This window comes from Squalius cephalus (assembly GCF_949319135.1).
Source record: "Squalius cephalus genome assembly, chromosome: 17".
In the NCBI taxonomy this organism is placed as follows: domain Eukaryota; kingdom Metazoa; phylum Chordata; class Actinopteri; order Cypriniformes; family Leuciscidae; genus Squalius; species Squalius cephalus.
The window spans coordinates 21,829,216-21,844,215 of record NC_137138.1 but is presented as its reverse complement, the minus strand read 5'-3'; the positions used below and the strand labels follow the sequence as shown (position 1 = coordinate 21,844,215).

Genomic DNA, 15,000 nt, shown 5'->3' with positions numbered 1-15,000 from the left:
TATCCTTGCATTATAAATGCATGCTTCATTACATGTGTTCATGTGTTGCCAAAAAACACGCCCCCTACAGGTAACTAGAGCAAGGCCATTTCAACATAACAATATCATCACAGTTTCAGTGGCTGTGTTCATGGCAACCAGTTGGTCATGTCACTCTTGGGTGATGACAGTGTCACATTGAACCACATATTTAAATGCAAAGGCTCGTAAGTATTCTTCAGAAAAAAGTAAGTCATTATTCATGTAACCCTAAATACTGAACTGACTGCTAATTAATTAGTTAACTTGACAACTTGAAGCAATCTGTAAAAATAATCAGCTATCTTGGTATTAATTTATAGTAACAACAGACTGCAGGTTCTTTGATTTTAAGTTTACTAGTGATTGTGTTGCTATGATTGATTGTGTGATTTTAAAGGGGTGCCATTTAATATAGACCATGAAAACTGATCAGACAGCAAGCAATGTGATTTACAAATAATATATAGACTTACATATGGAAATATGTTATAATTAGATTTTACTGTTTACAACAACATATTTTTTGTATAATCATTGTACAGTGTAGCAAATTTATGCTATTAATGACGATGACAGGTCTGTGTGATGCTGTTTGCAGGTTTTAAGCAGCCAATGGACAACCTGACATTCACAAACAGCATTCTCCTCGTGGAGGGACTGAAAGTTACACCTCAGTCTTCCTATCCTATTTTCATCCTGATTCTCTTGGTTTATATATTCGCAATGGGATGTAACATTGGACTTATAATCCTGATCTCAACTGAGAAGAATCTACATCATCCTATGCATTTTCTGTTCTGTAACCTTCCAGTGAATGATATACTAGGGACCTCTGTCATGTTGCCACGCTTATTGCAGGACATTTTAAGGGAAGCCTCAGAGCGTTACATTACATATGTAGGGTGTGTTGTTCAAGCATATTTTGTGCACATATTTGCAGCAGCAAGCCACTATGTGCTGATGATCATGGCCTTTGACAGATATGTGGCTATATGTAATCCATTGCGATACACGACTATAATGACCAATAAAATGGTTATTAAACTATCAGCATCAGCCTGGGGGCTGTCAGTATTCATGGTGTCTATTATGCTGGGTCTCACTATACGCCTGTCTCGCTGCAGGTCTAACATTGAAAACCCTTTCTGTGACAATGCTTCACTGTTTAAACTGTCCTGTGAAAATGTGGTCATAAATAATGTGTTTGGAATAGTTTATACTGTGATTGTCTTTACCTTCTCACTTGGGTCGGTGTTTATAACATATACCAAGATTGCTTCTGTATGCATAACCAGCAAAAACAAAGCACTCAACAGCAAAGCCATAAAAACATGTAGTACTCATATAGCTGTTTATATCATCATGTTTGTTTCTTGTGCCACTATGGTTTTTCTCCATCGTTTTCCAGAATACTCTGACAGCAGGAAATTAGCTAGTATAATGTTTCACATTGTACCACCAGGACTAAATCCTTTAGTATATGGTCTACAAACCAAAGAAATAAGACAAAAGTTTGTAAAGTTTTGGTACAGAAATAAAGTTAATCTAAAGTAAATTAATTATACAGAAAAAAAAGATCCATTATAAAATGCCATTTTCTCTGGATGAAAATAAGAATATCAATAATATTGTAAAAGTGCTACTGTGAAAATGATTTAGCCCATACATTTTCTCCATAAAATAATCATGATTAATAATCACCCCCAAAACGCTTTTGATAACTTCTAATCAGTCTTGTATAAAAAGATGATCTGAGCCAAATTTGGTGAAGATATTGCGTATGTTGCAGAAAGACACAGTATATGTGATCAATTTTTGTCGTTGATGAAACATGTTCTGTTAAAATGAGTTATTGTCTGCTTCATATCTGTAAAATCAGCTTTAGTAGTTTGAACTGATGATTGTTTTTGATGATGCAAAACAACAAATTGTGTGTTTGATATGGAATAGTTTTCATCAGCACTCAGCATAAAGGAGAGCAGAATGAAAATCACTCACAGCTCTTGACCAAATAGCTTTTGTAGCATATTCAGTTCATACAATGAAGAGTATGCAGTTTTTTGTTTTGAATTTGATCACTTTATTCTGTTTATTATTTCTTACTTGAATAGGCTACACATATCTGAACAAAATTAAAGCACTGTTTAATTTGCTTCTTTGTTCTATTGTGTTTACTTGTCTGAATGCCTGTAATTTGCATGCTTCTTAATTTATTGCTTATTGTTTACACAATATCATATCACTGACTCGGAAACCTTTATTTGAAAAACAACTTAATTCAAAACAGATTTACAACACTTCTTTTTCGTTTAAAGCTGCTTTTTTTTAATCAACAATTATTCATTTCAAATGCTTAAGTCTTGACAGAGAGTAGCATGTTTTGTCTCCCCTTTTTTCCCTTGCTTGGCTTCTTCCTTTTGTTCCTCTTCTTCTTTTTCTGAAATTAATTAATCTGAAAAAGAAATCATGTCTCTTGCTATTCTGTATTATGTATTAAAAGAAAATGCAGTACACCCAGAATTACGTCCTCACCATTTACTCATAATTTACCCTCATACCATCCAAGATGTATACGACTTTTCTTCTTCAGATTAACACAAATTAAGGTTTTTAGAAAAATAAAAAAATACATCTCTGGGAATACATATCATGCAAGTTCATGTGTTCCTAAAAGTTGGAGCATCAAACAGCACATACTGCAATAACTGCAGCAATCCATTCGATTATAATGGATGGATCAATGTCTTCTGAAGTGATTCGTCTTAATTATGCAGTACTTTCTGGACTGTAATCTAAAGCGTTACCGACACATTTCATGTCTGTGTGGCAAGTATTCGCTGAGTTTCAGATTTAATTTTTGTGACGCGTTTCAGAAAGATATGAAAGCTTTAGCGTAAGTTCTGCCAGGAAGACTCAATTGTTACATCACTTATTACCTTCACATCTAACCAATCGTGTTCTAATACTTGTAGTATAAAAGATTGGTACTTACACATGTCTGAGTTTGCAGATGCTGACGCCTACATTCACCTCCATCCTCCCCACCACCACCAGGATGGTCCCTGACCATACCTCCCAGGGGGTCGGCTGCACCCCTGCCTTCGTCTTCAGGCAGGAAATGCAGATTCCGTTACCCTTGGATTGCGAGCTACGGACGGGGCCTACGCCAAAGAACTTTATAACACAATACTTGCTTGCTGGGCTGTTAATAAATTAATGTTTTGTTACGTCATTTTGCCTCCCGAGTCTTTCTGGTAGAAGTTCACAGAGACGGCTGAAAGCGCACCCTGTTTATTTTCTTTCTTTTACAAAAGCACAAAGTTTTGTTATTATTGTGAGTGTACACAAATAAAAACAGTGTCCAATAATGTCCTATACTTAACTGTATGAGCAAAACTTCTAATTTTACATTTTTAAGTTGTTTCTGCAGTTATGAGAACTGCAGAAATAAATTAAAAAAGGTCAGAGAGAAAATTAAAGCACCATGGTACAACAATACTACGCATTTTCTAAAGAGAGAAACCCGTAATTTAGAGCGTAAATGGAAACAAACTAATTTAGAGGTCTTTAGAATCGCGTGGAAAGACAGTATGTCACGTTATAAAAAAGCCCTAAAAGCGGCCAGGGCTGAGCACCTCCGCAAACTAATAGAAAATAACCAAAACAATCCAAGGTTTTTATTTAACACCGTGGCTAGACTAACAAATAAACATGCATCACCGGAACAAAATATCCCGTTACAGTTTAGTAGTAATGATTTCATGAACTTCTTCACTGAGAAAATAGAAAGCATCAGAACCACAATTGTAAACGTTCAATCTTCAATCACACCTTATAATTCAGCCTCAATTATCACCCCGCAAGAACAATTACAGTGCTTTACAACTATAGAACAAAAAGAGTTAAATAAACTTATCACTTCCTCTAAAACAACAACATGTTTATTAGATCCTATACCAACTAAACTACTGAAAGAAGTGTTACCTATAGTGGAAGAGCCTCTCCTCAATATTATTAACTCATCTTTATCTTTAGGTCATTATCCAAGAACATTTAAATTGGCAGTTATAAAACCACTCATTAAGAAACCACAATTAGATCATAATAACCTAGCAAATTATAGACCAATTTCAAATCTTCCATTTATGTCTAAAATATTAGAAAAAGTTGTGTCCGCTCAACTGGGCTCTTTCTTGCAAGAAAATGACATCTATGAAAAGTTTCAGTCTGGATTCAGGCCGCACCATAGCACTGAAACTGCGCTCGTTAAAATCACAAATGATTTACTTTTAGCTTCTGACCAAGGCTGTATCTCAATACTAGTTTTACTTGATCTAAGTGCTGCGTTCGATACTATAGATCACACAATACTCTTAGATCGACTACAAAATTATACTGGTGTTCAAGGACAAGCATTAAGCCGGTTCAGATCATACTTATCTGACCGCTATCATTTTGTCTATTTAAATGGAGAAAAATCGATCATAACTCCAGTAAACTATGGAGTGCCGCAAGGATCTGTGTTAGGCCCTCTATTATTCTCAATATATATGTTGCCACTTGGAAATATTATAAGGAAACATGGAATTAGTTTCCATTGTTATGCTTATGACACTCAAATATATATCTCATCACGGCCGGATGAAAACGCTAAATTATCCAAATTGACAGAGTGTGTTAAAGATATAAAAGATTGGATGACGCGTACTTTTCTTTTATTAAATCCAGACAAGACAGAGGTACTACTTATCGGTTCAAAAAACCACCCACAAAACCTCTCACAATACAATTTTTAACATAGTAGGATGCCCTGTTACTTTATCCTCTACAGTAAAAGACCTGGGTGTTATATTAGATTGCAACCTGTCTTTTGAAAATCATATTTCATATGTTACAAAAACAGCCTTCTTCCACCTTAGAAACATTGCTAAGCTACGTAATATGCTATCAGTTTCTGATGCAGAAAAGTTAGTTCATGCATTCATGACCTCGAGACTAGATTACTGTAATGCTTTATTAGCTGGTTGTCCTGCATCCTCAATAAACAAGCTACAGTTAGTCCAAAATGCAGCCGCTAGAGTTCTTACTAGATCAAGAAAATATGATCATATAACACCGATTTTAATATCACTACATTGGTTACCTATAAAGTCCCGTATTAACTACAAGGTATTGCTACTGACTTATAAAGCCCTAAACAGCTTAGCTCCAGTCTATTTAACGGATCTTCTATCGCCCTACAATCCATCGCGCTCTTTAAGATCACTTAATTTGAGGCGTTTGGTCATACCTAGGATATCCAGATCCACCAAAGGAGGGAGAGCATTTTCACATTTAGCTCCAAAACTCTGGAATAGCCTTCCTGATACTGTTCGTTGCTCAGACTCGCTCTCCCAGTTTAAAACTAGATTAAAGACGCATCTCTTCAGCCAGGCATTCATATAATATTTTTAATCTTACAGTTAAATCCGGTCTCTAGTTCATAAACGCCAGAGGAGAACTGGCCCCCGACTGAGCCTGGGTTCTCCCAAGGTTTTTTTTTTTCGGTTCCTTGCCACTGTTGCCTTTGGCTTGCTCAGTTGGGGATATTTTGGGGATATTTAATTTTAATTTTATCAGTCAATAAATTCCATTAGAAACAAACCTTGTTGTATTATTTTAATTTATTACTGTGAAGCTGCTTTGATACAATCTGTATTGTGAAAAGCGCTATACAAATACACTTGACTTGACTTGACTATGAGGAAAAAATCCAGCAGAACTCATCTGGCAACCTATTCTTGTAAGTATTGCACACAGATATCTAATTGCGCACTCAAATATTTGACAAATATGTTGTAATTATTTAAAGAGAGAGATATCTCACTTTCCCTATTTCTGTCACATACTCAATGTTGTGTTGATGTAGTGACACTAGGGATCACACTTGGGAGCCCCAAATACCTCTGATACTTCAGAAAATGCCAAATTGGCAAGTGGAATTTGTATGCCACTCCCCCGAACATACGGGTATAAAAGGAGGTGGCTTGCTTTACTCATTCAGATTTGTTCTTCCGAGCCGAAGACGTGTCTGTGATTCTCTCTCCATTCACCTTTGCCTAAAAGCTTTGTTGGATTCCTGTACGGCACATTTCAGCAGTTCTCTCCACCACATGCACAATTAAGTGCAAGAGAGCTCCCTTGGGTGTTTCAATGAACAACAAGAAAGAGAAATTTCAAAAAGAAAATATTCTTTAACAGGAGAATTTCTCCATAAAAGAAGATTCCCCTCTAAAAGAGCAAACACTGAAGAAAACATCTTTTTAAAGATGCCTTTTCACCCGTGTAGTACTAGACGTGGTCAATACCTGTCTCCATCAGACAGCCACGTTTGCTTCGTTAGTTGTTTGGGCTGTGCCCATGCTGTAACCACCTTTGTGGATGGAACATGCACTCATTACGAGAGCATGGCCATGGAATTGTTGCGGTTCACGAAGCAGAAAGTCACCATAGTTGATGTCCCGGTCCTTCTGCTGGTGTGCACAAGGCCACGTTGGCAAGAGCTGAGGGCGATCTTGGGGTACCAATGGAAGTGTTGCTGCTGGCCGAATACCCATGGGCCTCCCATTTCCCAGTATGCTCTTTTTTTCAGGTCGAGTTCTCGGATGAGTTTGGCTGTTCCTCTGTGTAAGCTTAATTTCTCATTCAGAGCTCGAGATGAGGATGATTTGGGCCGCAATCATCAGGTGTGGTTGCGCAGACTGAGTCTGACGCTGAGATGGCTGCTGTGCTTGCCCGGGCGGCCTTGAACATTGGGCTTGAGTGGAACCCTCCACTCTGCACCGGGTGTTTGTGGTTAGATGATTGGTTTCTGGACTTGGAACGCCACTCACAGTCGCAGTCTGCCCCAGTACCTTTCATCCTGGAGGTGTATGAGGAGCTCACATAGTCGTGGAAGGCATATTTTACTGCCAGAACCCGCTTTGCAGGTTCTTCTGCCCTCACTACCCTCAACGGTGGGACGACCAGGGGGTATTTTGAAGTTCCCCAGGTCGATCAGGTGATTGTGATGCACATATGCCCGCAAATTGCTAATTGCGAGGGCCGAGGCAGCTGTCCTCTCTCAAGCGTTTGAAAGCATTATATCTATGCAGTTTGCTTGCTGTCACAGAAGCGTCAGCGGAAGCGTTCATCTCTTGTGTTCAGCCTCCTCATGTGAAGACGATTGACTCTACCTGTGCGACTCCACCGAACAAGGACACCTGTAAGGCACTTAATTCCCTTTCCTATCACACTTTTATCTTATTTACCCTTACTCAACATGTGCTTTCAATACATTTCTGTTGTCTCTCGACAACGCTCTTTCATCACTCACAGAAGGCAGCGCAATACCGCTTATCTGCATCCCATTCTGTCATCCTCACACACACCTCTCTCTCTTTCTGTGGGTCTATGGAATTGTCAGTCAGCAGTCAATAAAGCTGACTTTATTCCAGCCTTTGCATCTCATTCTACTCTTAGCATCTTGGGCTTGACTGAGACCTGGATTCGTCCAGAAGACTCAGCAACCCCTGCTGCTCTCTCTAACAACTTCTCTTTCTCTTACACCCCTCGCCAGTCTGGGAGGGGTGGGGGTACAGGTCTTCTCATTTCTAACAATTGGAAATACGCAACTCTCTCTTCTTTATGCAATAACAACTCGTTTGAATATCATGCCATTACACTTACAACTCCCATTAAGATCCATATTGTAGTCATATATCGCCCCCCAGGTCAACTGGGAAGCTTTGTAGAGGAGTTGGATGTGCTGCTGTCCTCTTTCCCTGAGGATGGCACCCCACTTGTAGTCCTTGGTGATTTCAACATTCATCTAGAGAAGCCGTATGCAACATACTTCATCTCTCTCCTAGCCTCATTCGATCTCAAATGGCTCATCACCAGAGGTGGGTAGAGTATCCAAAAACTGTACTCAAGTAAAAGTACAAGTACTTATAGAAATATTTACTCAAAGTAAAAGTAAAAGTAATAATCTTAACCCCCTGAGGTCGGCTATCGCGCCGGCGCGATAGGCTCATTTTTTTTCGTATGAGTGCAAAAAAAAAAAAAAAAAAAAAAAAATTAATTTTTATCTTATATGCTTGTGTTATACATCAATCGATCCTGTTTAGTGTGTATTTTTTTTGTGTATGCTCATAATAAAAACAAAGTGTTGTGCTTTTCGCCAAATAAAGAAAAATAAACATGATGCGAGTTCTGCCTACTCTCCGTCAGTGAAGTCAATTCTGAAACGCGTCCGAAAATGAACTGTAACTCAGCGAATACTCAGTCAAACAGGCATACAGTCACACAGGCATGAAGCTTGAATTATCTTCTTTCAAATGAAGTAATTTTTATAAAAAACAAATATTCACAGTTTATATAATATGTATGTAAAGAGAGAGATGTCAGTCGTTCTCATCTCAGCTAATTAAGTTTTAATGTGACTCCGCCTACGGAGACCGCGCTATTCAAACGCAAATGTGAGGCGATCCATACAAACCTGTGAAACGCCCACATCCGCTGGATAAGGCCGGTGAAACACTGGATGCGTGGCGTAAGCGTCTCAGCTGCGTGGCGTGTCCGTTTTTATTTCGGCTCCCATCCATGTTAACAGTTTAGAGTTTGCATACTGCCTGTGTGAGACGCGCGTCTCAGGCGCGGCACGAGCCGTGTGGAAAACGCGTGCATTCTAGAAATAGAACCGACGCCTATTTTTCACGCGACACGCAAGCGTCTTGGAAGCGTTTCCATGCAAAATTGAATAGGAAAATCTGTTTATTTGTCATTTTGACACGAATACATATTAATAAATGTCCTTTTGATGTTTAAAAGTGTCTAGGTTTTGACATAAATGCAAATATAAATGTAATTTTACAAAATATGATCGATTTTCAAATACTGCTGTATTGAATGAACAGCTTTTAGCAAACTCTATTGCTATACTGAGATGAGGAATATATACTGTATGTGTTTTGTCAAAAATAAAGTCATCAACTAACTAATGAATACTTTACTTTGAAATACGTATGATAAAATGTATACTTTAGTTTTGAAAGACGTTGACTAGTTTTGAAAAGATTATAAAGTATGTATGTGCATGCATATATATATGTGTGTGTGTATATATGAAGAGTTCAGATGCAAAAGCCTCTAAATGCCATCTGAAATTTTCTCCTAGAATGATCATTTTTATGAAGCTTGTATATTTAAGTTAGCTATAGGTGACACGTCACCTGAATGAATGGCTCATTAAGTATGCAGGGACGTAGTCTCACCAGGTGTGAACTACTACATATGCATGATGCTGTTGGAGCGTTTACGCCCCATCCGCATATTGGCTTTCCAAACTAAAAGTGTTTCACAAAACTAAAATCAATGTATCGTTTTTTTGTGGATGATTAGGCAGGATGATTTTCATATCATTTTGAAGAAAAAACACTAGGCGATGAAATCCATTAGTCAAAAGTCTTATTTGCACATATTTAGTGTGTGTTTTGTGGCCTTATTTCAGAAACTTTAGTTTTTAGTTTTTTCAATAACCACGCATAAACATTATTCTCTCAAAAATGCAGACATGTACATTCTTGTTGCTCACATATTATGGTAGCCCTGTTTGTGCTAAATAGTGTGTAATTTTTTTTTGCCATTAATATGTTTATAAGCAACTGAAAAAAGCACAAATGTCAGGGCATGTCAGAACATCTCAAGGACCCCAAAAACACCCCAGACCCCAGAGGGTTAATAGTTACTTGAGTAAGAGTAAAAAAGTATCCAATGAAAAAACTACTCAAGTAGTGAGTAACTAGTTACTTCGGATCATAGGCCTATATATATACACTGCTCAAAAAAATTAAAGGAACACTTTGAAAACACATCAGATCTCAATGGGGAAAAATATCATGCTGGATATCTATACTAATATGGACTGGGTAATGTGTTATGAACGAAAGGATGCCACATCGTTTGATGGAAATGAAAATTATAAACCTACAGAGGATTGAATTCAAAGACACCCCGGAAATCTATATGAAAAAATGATGCAGCAGGCTTGTCAATTTTGCTGAAATTTCATTGCAGCAACTCAAAATGGTACTCAGTAGTTTGTATGGCCCCCACGTGCTTGTATGCATGCCTGACAACGTCGGGGCATGCTCCTAATGAGACGACGGATGGTGTCCTGGGGTATTTCCTCCCAGATCTGGACCAGCGCATCACTGAGCTCCTGGACAGTCTGAGGTGCAACCAGGTGATGTCAGATGGACCGAAACACAATGTCCCAGAGGTGTTCTATTGGACGTAGGTCAGGTGAGCGTGGTGGCCCTTCAATGGTATCATTCCTTCATCCTCCAGGAACTGCCTGGATGCTCTCGCCACATGAGGCCGGGCATTGCTGTGCACCAGGAGGAACCCAGGACCCACTGCACCAGCATAGGGTCTGACAATGGATCCAAGGATTTCATCCCGATACCTAATGGCAGTCAGGGTGCCATTGTTGAGCCTGCAGAGATCTGTGCGTCCCTCCATGGATATGCCTCCCCAGACCATCACTGACCCACCACCAAACCGGTCATGCTGAACGATGTTACAGGCAGCATAACATTCTCCACGGCTTCTCCAGACCCTTTCCTGTCTGTCACGTGCTCAGGGTGAACCTGCTCTCATTTGTGAAAACCACAGGGCACCATTGGTGGACCTGCCAATTCTGGTGTTCAATGGGAAATGCCAATTGAGCTCCCTGGTGCTGGGCAGTGAGCACAGGGCCCACTAGAGGACGTCGGGCCCTCAGGCCACCCTCATGAAGTCTGTTTCTGATTGTTTGGTCAGAGACATTCACACCAGTGGCCTGCTGGAGGTCATTTTGTAGAGCTCTGGCAGTGCTCATCATGTTCCTCCTCGCACAAAGGAGCAGATACCGGTCCTGCTGATGGGTTAAGGACCTTCTACGGCCCTGTCCAGCACTCATAGAGTAGCTGTCTGTCTTCCTGGAATCTCCTCCATGCTCTTGAGACTGTGCTGGGAGACACAGCAAACCTTCTGGCAATGGCACGTATTGATGAGCCATCCTGAAGGAGCTGGACTGCCTGCGCAACCTCTGTAGGGTCCAGGTATCGCCTCATGCTACCAGTAGTGACACTGACCCTAGCCAAATGCAAAACTGGTGAAAAACAGTCCAAAAAGATGAGTAGGGAAAAAATGTCAGTGGCCTCCACCTGTAAAACCATTCCTGTTTTGGGGGTTGTCTCACTGTTGCCCATCTAGTGCACCTGCTGTTAATGTCATTAACACTAAAGCAGCTGAAACTGATTACCAACCCCCTCTGTTACTTAACTGACCAGATCAATATCCCAGGAGTTTAACTGACTTGATGCTATTCTCTGATTAAAAAGTGTTCCCTTTATTTTTTTGAGCAGTGTATATAGAGTGCCATCTGAAATTTTCTTCTAAAACAATCATTTTTATCAAGCTCGTATATTTAAGTTCAGTAATTTCACTTTAATGACAATTAATAGGTAGGCTACTTTTCATTGCCATTTAAGTGTGCACATAAACATACAAGCTTGATAAAAATGCTCTTTTAGAAGAAAATTTCAGATGGTACTTAGAGGCTTTTGCCTCTGAAGTCGTCATATATAAAATGATATTATTTAGATTTTGTTTATTTAAATGACTATTATTATCAGCTATCTTTGCAACAAAAACAGAAGAGAGACGTAAGCATTATTTCTGCCATCTGTATAGCTCGAAAATCATTGCCTGTCCTCTGGTTTGTATAATAGTAACTTATACAACTACATTTGGATTATTAGACAATGTCGAAATAAAGTGAATCTGCAGAGTGTTGCATTCAAAGGCATTTGACACAGAGAAGAAAGAGTTAAAACTCTTCACATGTGCTCGCGCTCATGACTGCAACTGAACATCTGAACACAAAAAAAAAAAAAAAAAAACAAGTACATCGACGGATCTTCTTCTGACTGTTCTCCAAAATATAATCAAATGTATATTTCTGCAAGCATGTTTAAACTGGTTAACTGTGTCTACGGCAGGCAAAGGCATTCGTTTTCAAGTCGAGTTCGCACGCCACTGCGCAACAAAACACACAATACCGCGGGATGGTGGGTGTTCATAAACTGCGTAATAATCTGTTTGGTTGTAAAATGTATTACCTGAGTGAAACGAAATCGAATATATCGTCCTTCCTGACTCCTGTGGAATCATTTATTCACAGACAGCTTACGAAGATGTTCAACTAATAAAGATCTTCATCGCTGGCAAAAATATGATGCATTTGAAGATTTGCTCTCACTTGACTGTACTGTAGGTCCACTGCCACTTCATCTAATGCTCTTGATGTGCTTAAATCTTCCTGTTACGACTCCGAGTCCAGTGTGAATTGAAATCGCTTCAGATGATTCAGTGCGTGCAGGGAACTGAACAGAATCAGGAACTGAATCATTCAAACTGATTCGCGAACCGACTTAGACAGATCTGCCAACTTGTTGATGAAGTCTTTGAACAGAATCGACTCAAAAGAGTGATTCATTTGTGAATTGAGCATCGCTCAAGTCCAGAAAAAAAGATACAGCGCGCTTGGAATAAACTACGCATTTAACAACACATATTGCATTAAAATAAAGTAACGAGAGGAACGTCGCCCAATGTAACGAAGTAAAAGTACAGTTTTTTCATTAGAAATGTACTCGAGTTAAAGTAAAAAGTACCCACATTCAAATCTACTCTTAAAAGTACAATTTTTCTAAAAAAGTACTCAAGTAAATGTAACGAAGTAAATGTACTTCGTTACTACCCACCTCTGCTCATCACCACAGGTACTCACAAATCAGGCAACCAACTGGACCTGGTTTACACACGCAACTGCATCACAGACAACATTTTGGTGAAACCTCTCCACGTTTCATATCATTTCCTCATTACTTTCAATCTACAACTCTCTACCCGTGCACCACCAACTTTCAGTTACTTTCAGACGAAACCTGCGCTCACTTTCTCTCTCCCATCTTTCCTCTGTTGTTTCATCTTCTCTTCCCTCCCTCGCAATTCTCATCTCTGGATGTGAATACTGCAACGGATACCTTATGCTCCATTTTAACATCTTCTTTAGACAATATCTGCCCCCTCTCCTCCAGGCCAGCACGCGCTACTCCCTCTAACCCCTGGTTATCTGAGGTGCTTTGTAAACACTGGACCGAACTCAGGGCAGCGGAGAGGAAATTGTGCAAATCAAAAGACACACCTGACCTGAGTATGTATCAATCTCTGCTCTCTTCCTTTTCTGTGGATGTTCATGCTGCAAAATCTTCATATTTCCACAACAAGATCAACAGCGCCTCCAACACACGATCACTTTTCAAGACATTCAACTCTCTCCTCTGTCCACCACCACCACCACCCACCTCCTCGTTAACCGCTGATGATTTTGCTAACTTCTTTACCAACAAAACAACAACTATCAGCAGTTAGTTCTTAGCTCCACACACACAGGAACCCAGACCAACCACACCCACAATAACCTTTCTCTCCTCTTTCTCTCCACTAACCGAGGAAGAAGTATCTAAACTTCTCCTCTCCAGTCATCCTACCACCTGCCCCCTAGACCCCATCCCCTCACACCTTCTACAAGCCATCTCTCCCACACTTCTACCAGCACTCACACATATCATCAACTCATCCCTACATACTGGCATTTTCCCTACTGTATTCAAGCAGGCTCGGGTAACTCCACTGCTTAAAAAAACAACTTTAAACACATCACTTGTAGAGAATTACAGACCTATCTCTCTCCTACCATTCATTGTGAAAACAATTGAACAAGTTGCTTTCAACCAAGTAACATCCTTCCTGTCTCTGAACAACCTGCTGGATGTCAACCAATCTGGCTTCAAGAAAGGGCATTCAACCCTGACTGCATTGCTGTCGGTCACAAAAGCCCTACGGACCACAAAAGCTGCTTCCAAATTGTAACCCATATGAAACATAGGGCTACTAAAACCATATATGTTGTTTAGAGGTGTAGTTCTATGTTGTCCCACCAGAGAGTGCAACACACTAGAGCGTTATAAACAGACTGTATCAGGATTGGTAGAGAGTGCTATGTGCAGTCCTCACGTCTTGGTAGATCTCTTCCTGAAACGTCCTGAAACCGCGTGTAAGCTGTGAACAATTGCTGGTATGAAACGCAACATAATAGTGTGAAACTTTGATTATACCGTATACACGCATCTACACTGATAAGCTCCTTCATTAGTAGAGCATCAACTGTGAGCTCGAGAGGAGCAGCCTCAGTCGGGTTGTTGCTGTTTGAAACTCCGGTGAGTTGAAACATTTTTTTTGCTAGCCTGCTGTTAACCACAGTGAGCAGAAAAACCACTGTAAAGTTCAGATACTTAACATAAAAACCAATCGGGGTTATAAGACTGTTGTCTAATGTTTCAGTGTACTTTGGTGCATATTGTATCATTGTATTTATGCTCTCAAAAGATCGCTAGCTAATCGCTAACCGTTAATCATTAATTGCTAAGCGCCAAGCTAATAGTTTATCTTGGTTGAAGTGGTTCATTGTATTGTTTTAAGGGGGATTTATAGCTTGGTGGAAGTGTTTGAAACTAAAGTGCAATACATTAATTTTGTTGGTATTAAAACATTCAGTTAATGGAGTTAAATACTAATGACACACTAATGATCTGTAGCCAACTACAGTGTTGATTTGGTTTATTACAATGTACATGTTAAATGTCTTAGCACTGATAATTTAATTCAATTCATGTTGAAAAGCGTTAATATTAAGATGTGTGTTACCTTAAAAGCAGCTAAGGAAAAAGGATGTTACATATAAATGTGATGATAAATAATTAATTTGTCAATGTTAAGTACAAATTGTTGATATGTAGAAGTTCATGATATGTATTTAGTGCTAAAATACCAGTTGCCATTACATGTGGT

At 39.4% G+C, this 15,000-nt stretch overlaps 1 protein-coding gene across 1 annotated transcript; it reads left to right on the top strand.

Moving 5' to 3' along the window:
• Positions 1-633: 633 nt before the first annotated feature.
• LOC307145052 (olfactory receptor 8G17-like) lies at positions 634-1,575 on the top strand (the record flags this gene model as incomplete). The annotated part of the gene is made up of 1 exon (XM_079847887.1): positions 634-1,575. The coding sequence occupies one exon, from the start codon at positions 634-636 to the stop codon at positions 1,573-1,575; it is 942 nt and encodes a 313-aa protein (XP_079704013.1).
• Positions 1,576-15,000: the final 13,425 nt, after the last annotated feature.